The sequence below is a fragment of the Clytia hemisphaerica genome, unplaced genomic scaffold, assembly GCF_902728285.1.
Source record: "Clytia hemisphaerica strain Z4C2 unplaced genomic scaffold, Clytia hemisphaerica genome assembly, whole genome shotgun sequence".
NCBI classification, from domain to species: Eukaryota; Metazoa; Cnidaria; class Hydrozoa; order Leptothecata; family Clytiidae; genus Clytia; species Clytia hemisphaerica.
In genome coordinates this window covers 329686-347003 of record NW_027103947.1, presented here as the reverse complement: position 1 = coordinate 347003, position 17318 = coordinate 329686, and the positions used below count along the sequence as shown (strand labels likewise).

Sequence of the window (17318 nt, the reverse complement as noted above, 5' to 3'; positions counted from 1 at the left end):
CATACTGAAATTGAAAGATCTTCTATGTGGCGTTTTTTTTGCAAACTTCAAAAAACTGATTTTTGTCTAGCTTTTGCAAGACTTTAGCTTGAGTGCTTGCGTGCAGCATATGGTACCGTCAACTGCTCTAACTTGGGATGATTGTTTGAAACATGGGACTGTTGATATATGGCCTGTATTTTCACTTACAGTTAAATCTCTTTGACAACAAATTTGTTTTGATAACTCCACCAAGTTTATCAATCATACTCTCTGTCATAGCAAGTCACAATAACTTTCACTGATAGGACGCCCTTTTTAATCTGTTTTGTTTTCATTCAAAATGACCGGAGGCCGAAATACAAACTTTTTAAAAATTTAGTACATAAACATTTTAACTAATTATGTATAAGTGTATTATTATTTTAATGTTGCAGCTTTTCAAAATATTTAACATGACATTGGGAAAAGCTAAAATATTGATAAGAGATGCTTTTTTGACAGCTAATATTTTAACACATACTCATAAATACTAGAACTAGAAAAAGGATCATTCAAATGCAACATTTTGGTGATAAGATTAAGATAAAATGAAAAGAAGTCATGATGATCCTGATCCATATGGCCCAAGGCGACCTGTTCCTGGGCCTCCTCCAGGTTTGACAGGTGCACCACACCCGCCAACCCATTCAAACTTTCCACATCCCGTTTTGCCTGGGCAGTTAGCACATTCCTTTGAACAAATGCGGGAAAATTTACCAAGACCACCATTCCAAACACCACACTTACCTGTTGCAAATCCACCGTAAGTTTTTATTTCTATTTTTTAGAAATAGATATTGAAGCAGATTGAAGTGACTTTGTTTATATCAGTAATTTGAAACTTTTTTTACCTAAACTTGAATTTGAATTTCTTACTTGCATAGGAGAGTGAAAAACTTTAATGTGCCTCAGCTTATGTTATTTTGAATTTCGATTACTCATTTTAAATAGTGGAATTTTTAACTTTAAAATTGCCTTATTTTTGTTTTAAATCTTTCCAAAAGAAGACAACATTGTGATGTCTTGATTTCCATATCAATAGACTTGCATTAGAAACATTCAAATGTGCGATACTCAAGCACTATTTTTACCATTATAATTTTATGATTACGTAATCTTTTTTAAGGCCGGCAGCACCACAACCAGTTGCACCACCAACACATCTAACACCGCCAACACATCTAACACCACAAGGTCCGCCTGCACACCAGCAATCAAAGGTAAGTGAGAAGGTCTTCGGAAGGATCTTTTTTTTTTTTTTTTTGTTAATAAAAGGTTTCCAAAATAAAGCAAATAATTCTAACATTAATAATGCCTTTTAAAGTTTTCAAAAACTAAGAGAAAATTTAATTTGTTCCTGTAGCCTGCATACCAAACTCTTACGCCAAATGCAACTCACCCTCCAACAGCCGCGGGACAACAACAATATCAAAGATTAAAAGTAAGTCACTGAAAAAAAACCTGAACTGATTTCTTTTTTACCCAAACCTTATAAGTGCTTGTTTACCTTCCAGTTTTGTATGTAAGGTTGCATGATCAAATTAAATAATGCCTGAATAAGTAGGGGAATGACTTTCATTTTCTTTTGTTTAGGTTGAAGATGCTTTGTCATATTTAGATCAAGTAAAACTTCAATTTGGCAATCAACCACAGGTAAGGAGCTATTATCGACTTTTTTCAAAAAGCCTTAATACTAATACAAGCAACTGAAAAACAATGTTTTTTATTATTTTCCTGGTTAATTCTTTATTGATATATTACTTTAAAGATAATTTTTATGATATAAAAATGAGGCCATTTCTTCTGTTTACAAAGCATGCTTTGTAAGCAAATGGTAGAGATAAATTGGATGATGTCCTTTAAATTTTGATGCTTATTTCAGGTATACAATGAGTTTCTTGACATCATGAAAGAGTTTAAATCACAAACGTAAGTTTTATTCCAAATTTATTGCAATCCAGTATAGAAAGGGAAAGGGACTTTTAGCGAAAGGTTTTATTTAGCAAAAAAAGATCAGTCATTTGAAATTGTTGTTGTCTATTAAATGAAAAATGATCTTTGATAAATTTGATAATTTTTCATAACCAGTACGCAGTAGAATTCAGAGTAGATCTGATCTTGGAAAAATCAGCTACAATATGGTAAAAAAATATTTAGTAGACACAGCAGAATTGCTCTTACAAGCTTTTTGTTTAATTTGAGAATAGATTATTTCTCAATTGTTGAATCTTTTTTGTTTCTTCTTTCAGAATTGATACACCTGGAGTGATTAGTCGTGTTTCAGCATTATTCAAAGGTCATCCAGACTTGATTGTTGGTTTCAATACATTTTTACCACCTGGCTACAAAATTGAAGTCAGTTTGACAGATATCAACACAGTCAATGTTTGTGCACCCACCGGTACTACAACACATCTTATATCTGGATCTGGATTGATCGCTGCACCAACCCAACCCTCACAAAAGGTTTTTAATATCCTCTGTTCTAACCCCTTACTTTGAGTTTGGCAGGCCTTCCTTCTTGAAAATTTTTGAAAACAGACATATAATCATCCTTTTTCTTTCTCAATTAATACTGATTTTGAGGAAGAATTTTACTTTTTTTATTCTAGCAGCATATTTCCACATATATACCACATTATTATCAACTTTTGAAATTGAATTTCTTTTACCATTGCAGAACAACACAACATCAGGAGTGGCAGTTTCTACATCCCCAGGAACATCTACTTCAAATTCATCCACAATCACCATGACTTCCACCACCTCTGTTCCCAAATCTCCAACAGCCTCTGTTGCCATTGCATTATCAAGTGGAGTCACCGCTAAAACTACATCTCCAAGTGTGCCACCAAGTGTTGCTCTTCCACTGCAATCCGCAGGAATGCAGTCCCAAACACAGGTAAATGAAGCTTTTGTTTCTAAATATGTTTGAAAAAAAATCTGATTTCAACCTAGATTTGTTTACCTTTGTCTTCGATGTTTGAATATTTTGTTAAATTAAAGGTTGGTACAGAAAAGCCCCTTCCCCTAGTTTTGAACTGTACTTTAAAAGCCTAGTATGAATCGTGTCAAAGCTGTGCAAATTTCCCAAATTGAAACTACTTTAGGTGTATATACAAACTTTTGCGAGCATAAAGTTTCAAAAAGCCTGAAAATTAAAAGAATAAATCTTTTTAGCAAGCATAGAATTACACAAATTAAGACAGCAATAAAAATTTTCACACAAAAAAATGGCTAACAGGGATAAAATACTTCTTGGATTAGATTGAAACTTTCGTACGTCTAAAGTAATCATGCTTCAACAAATCAGATCAGAGTCAGGATATATTTGTAAGCATTGTGAAGAACTATAACATATTCCCTGTGTTCTTAACTTTTCACTGTCGCATTCCAGGCTCAACACCATGCTATCAATTATGTGACAAAGATCAAGAACAGATTTCAAGGACAGCCAGAGGTTTATCAGAAGTTTCTAGACATTCTCAACAATTATCAGACTGAACAGAAAGCCATCAAGGAAAACAGTGTGGATCAATATGGCCGACCTCTTCAAGAGCAGGAAGTCTTCAATAGAGAAGGAAAGCTTGCATCTGAGGTGTATGCACAAGTTGCAAAACTGTTCAATAAGCAAGAAGATTTATTAAAAGAGTTCAGTCAGTTTCTTCCGGATGCAACAGGCTCTTCGTTTTCTTCAGGAGTCAATGCTTTGAGTACAGCTCCTATTCCTTCCTATCAACCTTTATCAAAGAAAAGTTCTTCAAATAACTCTTCATCAAAAAGTATGTCAAGCAAACCGAAAAAACCAATCCCAAGCTTGCAAAGCTCAAACAGTTCCAAGAACAATAATAGCAGTAACAACAATAACAATACTGATGCCATGGAAACAGAAACCAAAGGCGAATCAGGGGGTGATAAGCATCTCAAGAAAAGACACAAATCTGCATTAAAGGATGTCACACTTGCTGAAGCTATTAAACTTGGAAATTTCAGTGAATTTGCTTTCTTTGAGAAAGTTCGAAAAGCATTGAAGAGTCCTGAAGTGTATGAGAACTTCTTGAGATGTCTTGTATTGTTTAACAGTGAAGTGATTACTCGATCAGAGCTCATTCAACTGACTACCACTTTCCTTGGGAAATTCCCTGATCTTTTCACTTGGTTCAAAGTCTTCTTAGGCTACAAAGAAAACCAGCAGACAGAAACCAACATAACCACTTTTAAAGATAGAGGTACTGGTGGAGAATTAGCTCATCTTGAAATCGGTAAGCCATTTTTTAAGAAAATTGTTTGCTATTCTGAACAGCTTTTCTTTGTCAAATTCTTTATACTCTTTAAAGGTCAAATATAAAAGGCTGTTAAGGGCTGAGCAGGTCTTTCATCAGCAGTTTGGTTTAAGTCGAAATTGAATAAAGTCGTGTGTTCAAAGTCTAGTAAAAATCATCAAATTATATTTTCTTTCTTTAGATTTTGCGTCATGCAAGAGAAGTGGAGCCAGCTATCGTGCCTATCCAAACACATACGTCCAACCAAAATGTGTTGGTCGAACGCAACTATGTAAAGAAGTTCTGAACGACACATGGGTTTCCCTCCCCTCCTGGTCAGAAGACACACAGTTCCCTGGAACCCGCAAAACACAATACGAAGAATACATTTACAAGTGTGAAGATGAGCGTTTCGAATTGGATGTTGTCATAGAAACCAACCTCTGCACTATTAAAGTATTAGAGGGTGTTCAAAAGAAACTTTCACGAATGAGTTCTGATGATCAGCAGAAGTTTCGATTGGACAATTCCTTGGGTGGAACGTCAGATATTATTCACAAGAAAGCTATCTACAGGTGAGATTTCTTCTACACCCTTCATTTGAAAGTATCCTCACATTTAAGAACTTTAATCTGACTAAAAAAGGAATTAAAATCTTTGACCACTACCAACACCTTTCTTAAGAAAAACAAAAGGATTTAATCAAATTTATGCCTGCGCGGTGTGAAAGTTGGGGAGAGTTTTGAAATACAATGTAAGCAAACGATAGAAGGTACGTTAACTTTGAGACCATGTTCGCACGTGACTGTTCCGTTTTGCTCCGAAACGAAATGAAGCCAATCTATTGGTTAGAAGTGACATAAAACTTGAATGTAACCAATAGAATGGCTTCATTTCGTTTTGGAACGGAACGGAATTGTAACGTCTGAACATGATCTGAATTGCTACACATACTCTGTGTTTTTTTTTAATCTAGAATATACGGTGACAAATCACCAGAAGTGATCGACGGATTGAAGAAAACACCACACGTTGTCCTTCCCCTTGTGCTCAAACGTCTGAAACAAAAAGATGAAGAATGGAGAACCGCTCAGAAACAATTCAACAAAATTTGGAGAGATCAAAACGAAAAATACTACCTCAAGGTATGTACTGTTTACAATTCAAAACGAGGATAGAAGAAGAGGATTTAAAGACTGCACGGAATTTTAAATCACTTGTTTTTAAGAAAACTTGATCTTATTTATCTCTGTTTAGTCTCGTTCCTTTTAACGCTAACCTTTGAATTTCTGTTTCAGTCATTGGATCACCAAGGCATCAATTTCAAGCAGAACGATTTGAAAAACATTCGTCCGAAGAGCTTGGTGCGAGAGATCGAACAAATCCTGGAAGAGGTTTGACATTCATTCGATAATCTTTTGCTTTCAAAATTCAGTACTTTAAATTTTTTGTCAATTTTAAAATCCTTCGGTCAACCAACCAAAGAGTAATTTGATTTAGTTTACAATACAATGAGTCCCCCAGTCTTTGTCAATAAGTTTGAATGAATAAGTTTGAGTTTTGAGTAGATCTAGCGGCATCTCTCAAAGAAGGTACATGTTAAAAAGTGTCCAACTGATCGATTGGAAATCTAAACAATAACGATCTTTTCTTTGTGATTTGTAGCGAACAGATCAAATGGAAGATGGAAATGCGGAAATTGTCGGACCACATTTCGAATTCTCCTATCCGGTAAGTAATAACATTTAAGTCTTTCATTGTGTGATATACAGTTGAGTCTCCATAACTCGAACACGCAAGGGGACATAAACGAGTTAAGGAAATTTCGAGTTTTGGAGTATGGTTTATAAGGCATTGTTAACTGAAGGGACCATGAAACGTGTTTGAGTTAAGGACACACTCGAGTTATGGAGACATTCGAGTTATAGAGACTTCACCAGTAAGAGAATTTTATAGGTGGTGTTATAGGTGGATGAATATTACTTATAATGTAAGGTCTGACTCAAAAATAATCTGCACAACTGACAGTTCGTCTCGAGCTCCAAAATTAAATCACGAAGTTACTAAAAGAGCCCCCGGGTAAACACCATAGGAAAATGTGACCTCGAGGCTATCACAAAGTTTTGAACAGTTGAAGCTACCATGCAATAAATCCTATCAATCATAATAAATTTATTTTATGTATTGAGAGTTCGAGTTATTGAGACATAAATAAGCTTAACATTCTCTCAAGGAACCAACAAAACCGTTCGAGTTAAGAGAACATTCGAGTTATGAAGATTCGAGTTGTAGAGGTTTTTTGTAAGAGTTTACGGTGCCAACGAATTCCGTTCGAATTAAGTAAATATTCGAGTAATAGAGGTTCCAGTTATGAATACTCTCAATGTACAAGTTCTGGTTATTCCAAAAAAACAGCTTAAAACATTAAAGTTTGAAAACAATATTCTCACTGTCAAAACATAACCAGTTTATCGCGTTGATGAGATTTTTTACACAGTCAGAAGACTCTTTCCAAACACTTTAATTTTTTAGGATGCTTCATTGTTGGAGGACGCCACCGCCCTCATCATCCACCACATGAAACGACAGACGGGCATCCACAAAGAAGACAAAACAAAAATCAAAAGCATTCTTCTCATCTTCTTACAAGAAATGTTTTTCGCGTCGCCCGGCGAACTGAGTGACGATGAACAGGACGCGGATGAAGAAATGCCGGACGCCACCGCCCCTTCCGTAAAATCACCGGAATCTACAAACACACCGAGTAAATCTTCCAGTAAGGATAAAGAGGCTGTTTTGAGTCCTTCAACGCTCATTAAAGAGGAGAATGCAGACGACTTTTACAACCTTTTCTTCGTCAATAACACGTGGTACATCTTGTTAAGACTGCATCAGGTAATTTTGACTAGTTTGTGTTTTTTTCCGTAAATACCCATATGAAATACTTTACAATTGTTGACCATTCAGTATCGTTTGGGTATATAACAACTTCAAGAAAAGTTTGATTTGTGGGCGAAAAATTTTTACATGTTGGAATTAATTATAATCTATACCATCTAGACAAGAATTGTAACTTGTGGCTCGAATACTATAAAGAAGCCGTTTTTCTCATTGTGTTTTTTAAAGTTGCCAACTTTTCTCTGATTTGAAAAGTCTTATTCTTTTTCCTTCGCCAACTTTTGACCTTGACCAAAAATATGTACCATGTTTTCCCTCAGATGTTATGCGAACGTTTACTGAAGATGTACAAGCAAGCAATGAAGGTAGCTTCATTCGAAGCTCGCGATAGGAAATACCGCCATGAAGGAACAGCTGAAGCGTTACGTCTCAAAAAACCGGCTGTCACTGACGTGGAAGACTTTTACCCTGCCTTTCAAGATATGGTTAAAAATCTGTTAGACGGTGAGTCGACGTCCTCTGTGTTGTGATAGGTTAATGACCAATAGAATTGCAGGAGAGATTCAAATAATTTGCAGCTTTTTATAGGTTTCTTCTCCACTGAGAGGAGTAACAATGTCCTGTCCGCAAAAAATCGATTACCAGAGGGACAGTTATTAGGTACCCAAAAGTAACTCACTTGCATTTTTGTGATTAGATTGATTCTTAAATTTCACACTAACACTTCCAGGTCAACTGGAGACGAACCAGTACGAGGATACACTGCGTGAAACGTTTGGTGTCAACTCCTTCGTCGCTTTCACCATGGATAAATTGATCCAAAACATCGTCAGACAGGTACTGTAACCTTTCATCAGTCTAAGCGCGTCGTTGTCGAAACGCTTTCGTTAAAATCAGAATGAAATGAGTTTCTTTTCTAGGAAAGCAATAATCCACTATAGTTTACCACTATCCTCCAAACCAGCTTTTTTAATTTGCTCAATTCAAATCTTTTTTTTTCTTCACAGTTACATTCACTGGTGACGGACGAGACCAGTTTAAAATTGATGGACATCTTTAAACAAGAGAAGAAAAACAAGGCGGCGGGCGGACCCTCCGTCACTGCCACTGCTCGCACGCCTTTCGAACTCTCATATCAAAAGAAAGTCGAAAATCTATTGGTTGATGAGAATTGCTACAAAATCTATTTGGTAATGAAAGATCCTTCCACAAATTGATCTACCAGGGAAAGAATTGACCCATGATTTTCACAAGCTTTTTTAATATCTTTCAAGGAAACTGTCCCCTTTTTAATCTCATACCATTTTTCTAGTACACACTTCCTTAGAAAAAACAGTAAATTTTGCCTCAATTGGCTATTAGAGATTCTAGACGTTTTTAGAAAAAAAAAACATGCTTTAAACAAGAATCATCTTTTTGCGCTTATAGCACAAAAACAAGACATCATGCAAAGTGACTTTCGAGTTACTACCCACTGAAGATGATCAGTCCGAGGACCAAAACGAAATCGAGGTAAAAATTCTTCCATTGATGACGTTATCATTTATACGGGAACGTTCGAAAACAACATTCCTTACCTCTAAGTCTAAGTCCTTGTGTTTTTTAGTTTTAGAAACCTGATTAGCTTGGTTTTTGATTTTTATATGAGAGATATTTAAATTTCATTAAATTTTTGGCTTGAGATTAATATAATCATTGGATTTCTGATATTTTTTTAGAAAATTGAAATAGGTAACCCCACAATGGGGTAAATCTCGGCAGCTCTCGGACGGGAATTTTATACACGATACGCATCCCCTATATCAAAATCAATTCTGGTGATGCGCGCAGCCATGAGCATTTTGATGTTTGCGCCCCTTGAGCAAAATGTATTTTAGTGATGAAAATGTTTTTTTGTGTTTCAGAAATGGTCGGATTACATTGAGAAATATATTGGTAGTTCAGAGATCGTGACAGAGCTGAGGGATCATTTACTGAAGAAACCCATTTTCTTACTAAGGTAGGGAACTTTGTTCTGCTTTAAATTGGTCGGTTAAACGATAAGCCTAGATGAACCGACATAAAAAAGAAAATTCAGAGACTTGTGAATGGCGACGCTATGATCGACTGTAGTCTTCAAGTAAAAAAGGGTTTCGTGAACTAGTCGTTACTGTGACAGGAAGACTTAGCCATTTCCAATGACGAATGATTGTCTCCTCTACCACAAATTAACTTGTTAATTGTAAAACATTGATGCTCTCACATATTTGTAGGAATGCAAGGGTAATTCGCAAACGTGTCGAAGATGCGCAGAACGAAAAAGAATCAAATACAATTGACGAAAAGGAGAGTAAAGAAAAGAACGAAGAAGAGAGTGAAAAACCAGTGGAAATAAAGAAGGAGGAGAACGAAGAAGCAGAGAAGAATGAGGATGAGGAAGCGGCGAAAGAAGAGGATGTGGAAATGAAAGAAGTGGCGAAAGAAGAAAAGGACGAGAAAGAGAAAGAAATCGTAACTTTACCAAGTGATGAAAGACCTGCTATTACTCCTGAGCCAAAAGACGTGCAAGAAAAAGAAAGGTTTGTTTTCTTCTTTTTTCGTTTTATTCTCAATTCTTGTGATTCAAATTTTTGCAATAAATATTACCATGTAATGAATTTAGGCCTGTTTATCACAGGAAAAAATCCGTGAATCACATGCGTGTGAAAACCAATTTCCGAGCATGTGATCTTGCAAAAAATCACATGCGTGTGAAAATGTAATTCACAATCCATCTTTTCTCACTTGTTAAATAGAATAGAAGTGAGTTACTTTTAGGGTATTAAACCTCTCTCTCTAAGAAAGACAAACAATCCTATTTGTGATTTTAGATCTAGTCAGACACTCCATTTAAGTTGAGAAAAGATGGCTTGTGAATTGCATTTTCACACGCATGTGATTTTTTGCAAGATCACATGCTCGGAAATTGGTTTTCACACGCATGTGATTTCCATACTTTTTCCTGTGTATATTTTAATGTTTTATCTCTTGTTTTCCCAGCGAGATGTTCCCTGATGTTATCATGCACAATGGGTTAGGATGCAAGATCAGTATGAACTCTTACAAAATCAAATATGTATCTGGAACAAGCGACTTTATGTATCGCAAGAATTCCTCCTCCAAAGGTCAAAAGGTAACTCAACAACTACTGATCTTCACAATACACAATATGAATTCTCCGAATACAACTTGGTGCTTTTTTCTTTTCTTTTCTTTGGTTTTCACGTGTTCGCCTTCCTTTTATTTTGGTTTTTATGCAGCTAGAATGATGTAATGACAGTAGACTCTTGCTAATTCGAACTCTCATGAAACACTTACTACTATAATTACAGTGGCTTTGTGATTTGAACTATTTCACGTTCGGCTTCGAATTAGCGCGAGCTACCTGTATCTAAGTCGGGCCCTTATAAACTTAGCCATGATGATAGACGAATTTATTGAGTTGTTTTTTTTTTCAAAAATTTCTCTTTAATTTTCAGTCTCACCCGAAGATCAACATGAAATTACACAATCAATTCGAAAGTCAGCATTCCAGTTGGCTGCACGAGAATACGACACGCGACCAATGTCATCAAGCAGAAGAATGGCTCCTCGGTAAAGCCCAAACTGAGAATTTCCTACCATGTTTAACGACGAAAGATTCGGGACGTGTCGGTGGTTTGATGGTCAACAAATATTCAGTTGTGTACACTAAAGACCTTAATAAAACACCGGTAACTTCTCCTAAACCGCCGAGCTAATCTCGTACTTATCTTTAAAAAGATATTACAGACAATTTCTCCACTTTTTATATTGACAAACACGAGAAGACTTTATTATGAATCGTTATGGTTGGTAGACCTGGGACTTATAAATTTTCTTAGAAATAAAGTTGACGCTCTCTAATTCGATTTTCATCCAATATGAGAGTGTGTCCAATTGTAGATCGTCGTTTAAGAGTTTCTAATTGACTGTGACTTTTAGTATTATCGAATAATGGAGCGTATCGAATGCTAGAACGTCGAATTAGAGAGCGTCGACTGTAGACTTGATTTGCGCATACATTCGTCTCGTTTTCTTGTTTCCGTTTTAAAGACGCTGCTAACTTGCTGTAATTGAATCAAACTATTTTAAAGAAAGTAATTGAGGATCTTTTTACGTTGATCTTACCTAGCACCTTTTTTTTTATACCTGAGAATTTTTATCGATCAACAACCTGCGAATGGTTTGTTAGATAAATCTCAATTGTACGAACATAATGGGTGTGTTTTTATTTATATTGAAGTTTTTTGTGTAAATAGCTTCTTCCTTATATTATTACATTATTTGTAAAACCTAAAGCATAATAATTAGTACTGTAGATTGCTTTCAGAGATTATTAGCCAAGAAAACCCACTTTTGGCTGATAATCTCTTGAATGGTATTCATATGAATAAATTTTTGCAGATTTATTTACTCGATACTGTTCTTATGATTTATAAAGAAAATATAAAATATTAAATTTCAATTAACATGCAGTTTTGATTTCTTACTAGATGTTAAAATCTTAAATTATGTTTTTATGTTAAAGCTACCATGTGGACGATAAAAACGTAGTGTTGATTAAGACTAATTAACTTAATTAGCCTGTTAGTGTTGAGGTACTTGCTTGAAATTCTTCAAATTTTTGTTATAGCAACAAAGAGAATTAAAAACAGTATTTCGATAACGTCAATGGCTTAACATAACAACGGTTTTTAAAACAATTTCTGGTTTTCTCCCCTAAGTAGTTTAGTAACCTTCTTACGTTGTTTGATAAGTATATTATTTTCAACTGACCATTATGATTATTAGCTGTCATCTTCTTATGGGTAGTGAGAGTAACTTACTGTTGACATAAAGCTGACAAATTTGTCATCACGAACATAATTTAGATGCTCTCACTGTTTGATTTGGCAACACGAAAAATGCGATACAGTAACAAAAATTTTTAGTACGTCGTTCATCGTTTACATATTTTATATGCCTCTCTTTCATAGTTTACAAATCTTACAATAATCTTGAAAAATAAAAAAATATAATACATTTGAAATGCCTTTTAAAATACACTTTGAAATATAAAATTCGAATATAAAGTTGTCGTTAAAGTAAAAATGATTAAATATCTATGAAAAGTATATAAAGGTATCTTTGCTCTGTAACCCGGTCTACGTTGACATTTAGGATATTATGCAGTCTGTTTTATCCTTTCCTTTCCCTTCTTGGTGATCAGCAAGATTTTGCATATTGGAGGAAAATTTCATAGACTCTCCTCTCGTACTTTCCAATTCTGATTTTTCCTGCTTTTTACTACTGGTCTCTGACATCGCTTTGTTATATTTATAGAAGTCTTTTTCTTTGAGGTCCCCCTTTTTCTTATTCTTTTTCTTCCCTATTTCCTGTTCCTTTTCTGTGCCAATGTCATATTTGGCACGAATTCTACTTCGAAGTTTTTCTCTTTCCCTCTCGCGATCCGAGTACTGTTCCTCGCGTTTTTCCTTCTGTTTCAAGCGCTTTTCACTCTCTTTTTCGACCTTTCTATCCAACTTTCTCTGTTCTTCCAACGTTAATTCGTCTGAATCACCTCCATCAGGAAGTTTGTAAGCTTTTTTTATGGATGCAAGCTTCTTAGCAGCAACAATATCTGTGAAAGTAGATGCCATACCGCCTTTGTTCAAATCCCTTTTGGTGATCAGTTGCACACTGAGTCTTTGTTTACAATAATCTCCGTCCTTTCCCTTTTTTAGGGGTTATTTTGAGGAACGGCTTCAATGAATCGGCTGTCCTTGGCTGAACGCTCGTCCTAAAAACAGTTTTTCTGAACTGAATTTTCTACTGTGTGAGTGTGACCAAGATGAAAGAAAATCCATAATGGCTACCCAAGCGAGAAAGAAAGTGTATCAAAATCCTAGAAAGTTTGTTTTTTCTGTTGGACTATTTTCAGGTTTTCTTTGATTTCATGGTAAGAAGATTGTTCTTTTTTTTTGCTCAAAAGATCTATCCCAGAAAAAGAAAAACTTAATATAGATCTATGGCTTCGTTATATCAAAATAGTTTCCTCTGCCATGCTCTCATATCATGCATGATATGCGGTGCAGTAGTGTTGTTTGTTGTGTTGATGGCATGGGATGTAGCCATAAAGTTTGCTCCCTTGTGTCTGCACATAGCATAGGGCAGTAGGGCTTTGGAATAGGGGTAGGGTTGGGAGCTATTATATATAGGGTCTGTAAATTACCGTGAGTGGTCCTAAATCCGACAGCCCTGCCTAAAATCCGACCCCCAAATTTTATTTTGTATCTTTGAAAGACCCCATCGGATTTGGGGAGGGTTGTCGGTAGACAGGAGGTTGTCGGATTTAGGACCACTCACGGTACACTCTTATTAGTATAAGTTTGTTTTGTTTTCTGCCCTGTCTCTTTTAGCCCAACTGGTATGGTTTTGCTTTGGAATCCATGCGTTTGGTGGTTCGAGCAGTTGAGGCTTGGGAGATTATATTAGAATCAGTTTAGAAAAGAAAGAAAATAACTCAGAAGCAATTCAAAAGTAGAATGGAAGATAGGAAATAGAGAAAGTACAGTAACTTGGTCGACGACATCCCTCCTCTAATATTGTGGGGAGTCATTTACAATCTACACAGCACCGTTGAATGTCAAACATACCTCATCTAATTCCGACACCCTTCTTTATAGGATGGGAATAATAGGGAGGTCGGAATCGCTGATTGAAACTATATATATTCTTTGCTTAAAGGTCAGAGAGTAAATAACCTTTTGTCTTACAGCTCTTAAAACTTTTGTCTTAAATAAAAATCTTAAACAATGAACTTCACTAACTTCTAAAAGCAACTTTGCTATCAACCTTTCTACTTTTAAATACTTAGAGATCCAGTCCAAAAGTACAAAATATTCCTAAACCTTACCTTCTTCTTGGATAATTTGAACTCTGGGATCATTTAATTGCATTTAAGGACAAATAGGTTAATAGCAAAATTGTTTTTTGGGTTTGGTAAAGCTCACCTTTGAAGATTTGAGATTTTAGAAGCACATTTTGACAGACTTAATCTTTAAATGGTAGATTAGCAGGTAAAGATCTTGATGAAAGTTTGTACTATCCCCATGAAACTTTCCAAAAACCAAGATTTCATTGTCTTAGAGGACTCATTTTCTGTTCAATCTTGATCAAAAATTGTTGCTTTTAACAGCATTGTCAAGATTTTTAGGATTTTAGAGTTAAGACGGATTTTGAGCTAGCCCTAATATTTATAAAAGAAAGAAAAAGGGTTCCAACTTTTGATAAATTGTTGCACTATCTATAGGATGCTTTCACAAAATCAAGAAACATGTATCAATGGGTACTCATTTTGGGCAAAAATTTCAGCCAAAAATGTACTTTTAAGTCAATTTTGCAAAATTAAGGGGGTCAGGAAAGTTAGAAGCCGCCTTTGAATGAAATTTCAGCCTCTTTAAAAAAGCTGTCAAAGAGTACCATATTTGATTTTCCTAGAAACTTTTCTGAAATGTGATGAAGAATCATGATTTTCAGATCAAATTTATTTTCTAACTGCCAGTTATTGGCTGCAATATAATGACTCTAGTCAAAAAGTTGAGAAGAAAAGCCTTTTTGGCCCAAGAAAGCACATTTGACAACTTTTTTCACCTAGTTTCATGGTTTTGATATGAAAGATTCATCATACAGTATCCCTTATATTACAACAAATTCAGTGATTTAGACCCGTTTAAAATCTGTCAATGGGCCAAAATATCCCAAATTTTAGTCATTTTTTGAGCAATATTATATTAAGAAAGTTTTTAAATCAAGATTAAAAATTAATGGTAGGAGGTCACATAGGTTTTTCTTTTAATCCTGAGATACCAGACAATTATCTTTTAGGAACAGAGGAGTTGGAGGCCAGAAAATGTTCGGATTTCTAGGAAAATTAGGCTAAAGTTGGTACTTTTTTAGACCTAATTGGCTTTTCAGGCCTCTAGGGGCCAGCAAGGCTGTAATTTTTTATTGCAATCACTTCGAATGGATAGACCAGGGACTGAACTACAAGGAATTATTATTTTAAGCAGGAACAAACTCAGATGGCTTTAAAATACCCATAAAATCAAATTTGTAGTGTTTTTGTGACGTCATAACTAAGAACATATCTGAAAATTAAAAAAATCTAAGTTTCAAACTATTGGACCTGCCCCGCTCTTAAAAAACTGGCTCTTAAGGGGTCACATATTGATTCTTCCCACGGCTAACGTCAAATTGACGCGAAGGGTTGGGGGGCTGTGAAGCTAAGAAATTTCACTAGAAATATCGATTTTTGAGACGTTTATTCTGTGACAAATGTTACTTTCCAAATTTCTTTTCCTCCTTTTATATACCTAAGTATTTGTTTGCTTCGCTATTTTATAGAACAATTTTAACCAAAACAAATGGACCGATGTTTATGTCTTGTGTTCCTTTTGTTTAGATGGTCTGCCCGGCCCTTGAATTTCACGGACGGTCGGTCTTTTTTTTGTGAAATGTCGCTATTCTGTTGATTATGGTTACGGAGATATGATTAATTCCAGCAACTTTGCAAAAAAAGTTTAGGGGTTTTCAAATTATTAATTATTAATTCGACGTTATTCGTGGGAAGAATCAATATGTGAGTGACCCCTAAGTAATAGATGTCAGATGTGCTCACGAAAAAAATTGAATAATGTTGCAGAAATAGATTTCAGATTTTTTAAATTGATTATTGACTCCATTGACAATATTTGCCAAATAAAGCCAGAAAATTGGTGTTTTTATTCAAAACACCTCACTGCCAGGCCAAGACACTTGAAAACTTTTTTCTCAGTGAAACTTTAAAAGGATTAATTTTCCATGAGACTCACAATACATTTTTGTGAATAATTGTTTTCAAATATTTTGTGTGAAAAAGGCAATAGTTCGGCTAATTTGAAACTCAGGTCAGAGGTTACAGGTCAATAGGTCACATATTATAAGCCAGGGAATTTTCTAAGCACTTTGAGCTGGAACTGTTTTTTGTAAATTTAGATTGAGTTTCTAATAATGCCTGAAAGGGAACATGAAGCTGGAGGTCTGGGCGCTGTTTGAAAATTATCTTTGTCTCTATTTGCCTTTTTTACAGTATAGCAGACTAGATTTATTATGATTAAGCTCTGAAACTCTAGTATACCATTTAAGTTTTGTTTTGTTTTCAAATCAAAGTTCTACAGAACTTAAAGGTGTTCTGTCCAATCTTCAAAAGTTAATACTTTGGTATAATATTTTTAAAACAAAAGAATTAAAATGGCTAGTGAAGGAGGAGAAACAGCGACTGCTTCAGATTTGGAACAGCAATTTCACAGTAAAGGTTATGAATATCTAGATCATCCAGCAGATGTTCAAATCCACTCATGGGGAGCAAGTCTCAAAGAGGCATTTGAAGAAGCAGCAGTAGGCATGTACGGAATTATGACAGAAATCGAAACAGTTGACCCAATACAAGAAGAAAATGTAGAGGCAAATGGACATGACATTGAATCACTACTATTCAATTTCTTAGATGAATGTCTTTTTGTATTTTGTGCAGAGCCTTACATTTGTGCTTGTCGTGTAGAAATAACAGAATTTGATGAAACTAACTTTACTATAAAAGCAATATTGAGGGGAGAACAATTTAACCTGGATAAACATCCGCAAGGGACTGAAGTAAAAGCAATTACATACTCAAATTTGCAAATTCATAGGAATGAAAAAGACTTTGAAGTCTATGTTATTGTTGATATTTAGTATATTTTTTAAAATTTTATGTCTTAGAATCTGATTTTCAATTGTTTAAGTGTGCTATAATTTGCAGATCCAAAATGACAAATCAATTTCAATATCATCATCCAAATTGTCTACATTGTAATAACAACAACATCAGAATACTACAAAATACCACTATCTAACTTCTATATTATTGATTTTAAGAAGTTCTTTTCTTAGAAAAGGTATTATTTCTGCTTACTTTTTGAAATAACTTTTTTTAGTATTTAAATTTATAAATAAAACTGCAAAATGAAATAAACTGATCCCTCTTATGCAATGTTTAAATATATTTTCTCATGGTTGTATAAAATTTCTTCAATGAAT

General features: G+C 34.9%; 3 protein-coding genes across 4 annotated transcripts; 2 read left to right on the top strand and 1 right to left on the bottom strand.

Moving 5' to 3' along the window:
* Positions 1–481: 481 nt before the first annotated feature.
* Positions 482–11273, top strand: LOC136809970 (paired amphipathic helix protein Sin3a-like). Of its 2 annotated transcripts, XM_067066539.1 has the most exons (21): positions 482–784; positions 1148–1241; positions 1385–1462; positions 1615–1674; positions 1904–1950; positions 2271–2487; positions 2702–2923; positions 3419–4283; positions 4486–4858; positions 5260–5428; positions 5582–5677; positions 5949–6014; positions 6816–7178; positions 7502–7685; positions 7912–8018; positions 8189–8371; positions 8610–8693; positions 9086–9180; positions 9434–9739; positions 10200–10332; positions 10679–11024. In XM_067066539.1, exons 1-21 carry the CDS (start codon positions 570–572, stop codon positions 10937–10939), a joined length of 4218 nt encoding a protein of 1405 aa, XP_066922640.1. In that variant the 5' UTR covers positions 482–569; the 3' UTR covers positions 10940–11024. The 2 variants fall into 2 exon arrangements, with proteins under 2 accessions (XP_066922640.1, XP_066922641.1); XM_067066540.1 differs by lacking the exon at positions 1385–1462 and having other exon boundaries at positions 10679–11273.
* Positions 11274–12376: 1103 nt separating this feature from the next.
* LOC136809994 (uncharacterized) lies at positions 12377–12859 on the bottom strand. Its single transcript, XM_067066564.1, has one exon. The coding sequence runs from the start codon at positions 12857–12859 to the stop codon at positions 12377–12379; it is 483 nt and encodes a 160-aa protein (XP_066922665.1).
* A 2862-nt stretch (positions 12860–15721) lies between these two features.
* Positions 15722–17266, top strand: LOC136809969 (protein archease-like). The gene has a single exon (XM_067066537.1). It carries the CDS (start codon positions 16491–16493, stop codon positions 16971–16973), a length of 483 nt encoding a protein of 160 aa, XP_066922638.1. The 5' UTR covers positions 15722–16490; the 3' UTR covers positions 16974–17266.
* Positions 17267–17318: the final 52 nt, after the last annotated feature.

Coding starts and splice junctions, on each gene's coding strand:
- LOC136809970 (XM_067066539.1), top strand. CDS start 570: ATGAAAAGAAGTCATGATGATCCTGATCCATATGGCCCAAGGCGACCT. Junction 6,015..6,815: donor ATTTCGAATTCTCCTATCCG/GTAAGTAATAAC, acceptor TTAATTTTTTAG/GATGCTTCATTGTTGGAGGA. Junction 9,740..10,199: donor GACGTGCAAGAAAAAGAAAG/GTTTGTTTTCTT, acceptor TTGTTTTCCCAG/CGAGATGTTCCCTGATGTTA.
- LOC136809994 (XM_067066564.1), bottom strand. CDS start 12,859: ATGGCATCTACTTTCACAGATATTGTTGCTGCTAAGAAGCTTGCATCC.
- LOC136809969 (XM_067066537.1), top strand. CDS start 16,491: ATGGCTAGTGAAGGAGGAGAAACAGCGACTGCTTCAGATTTGGAACAG.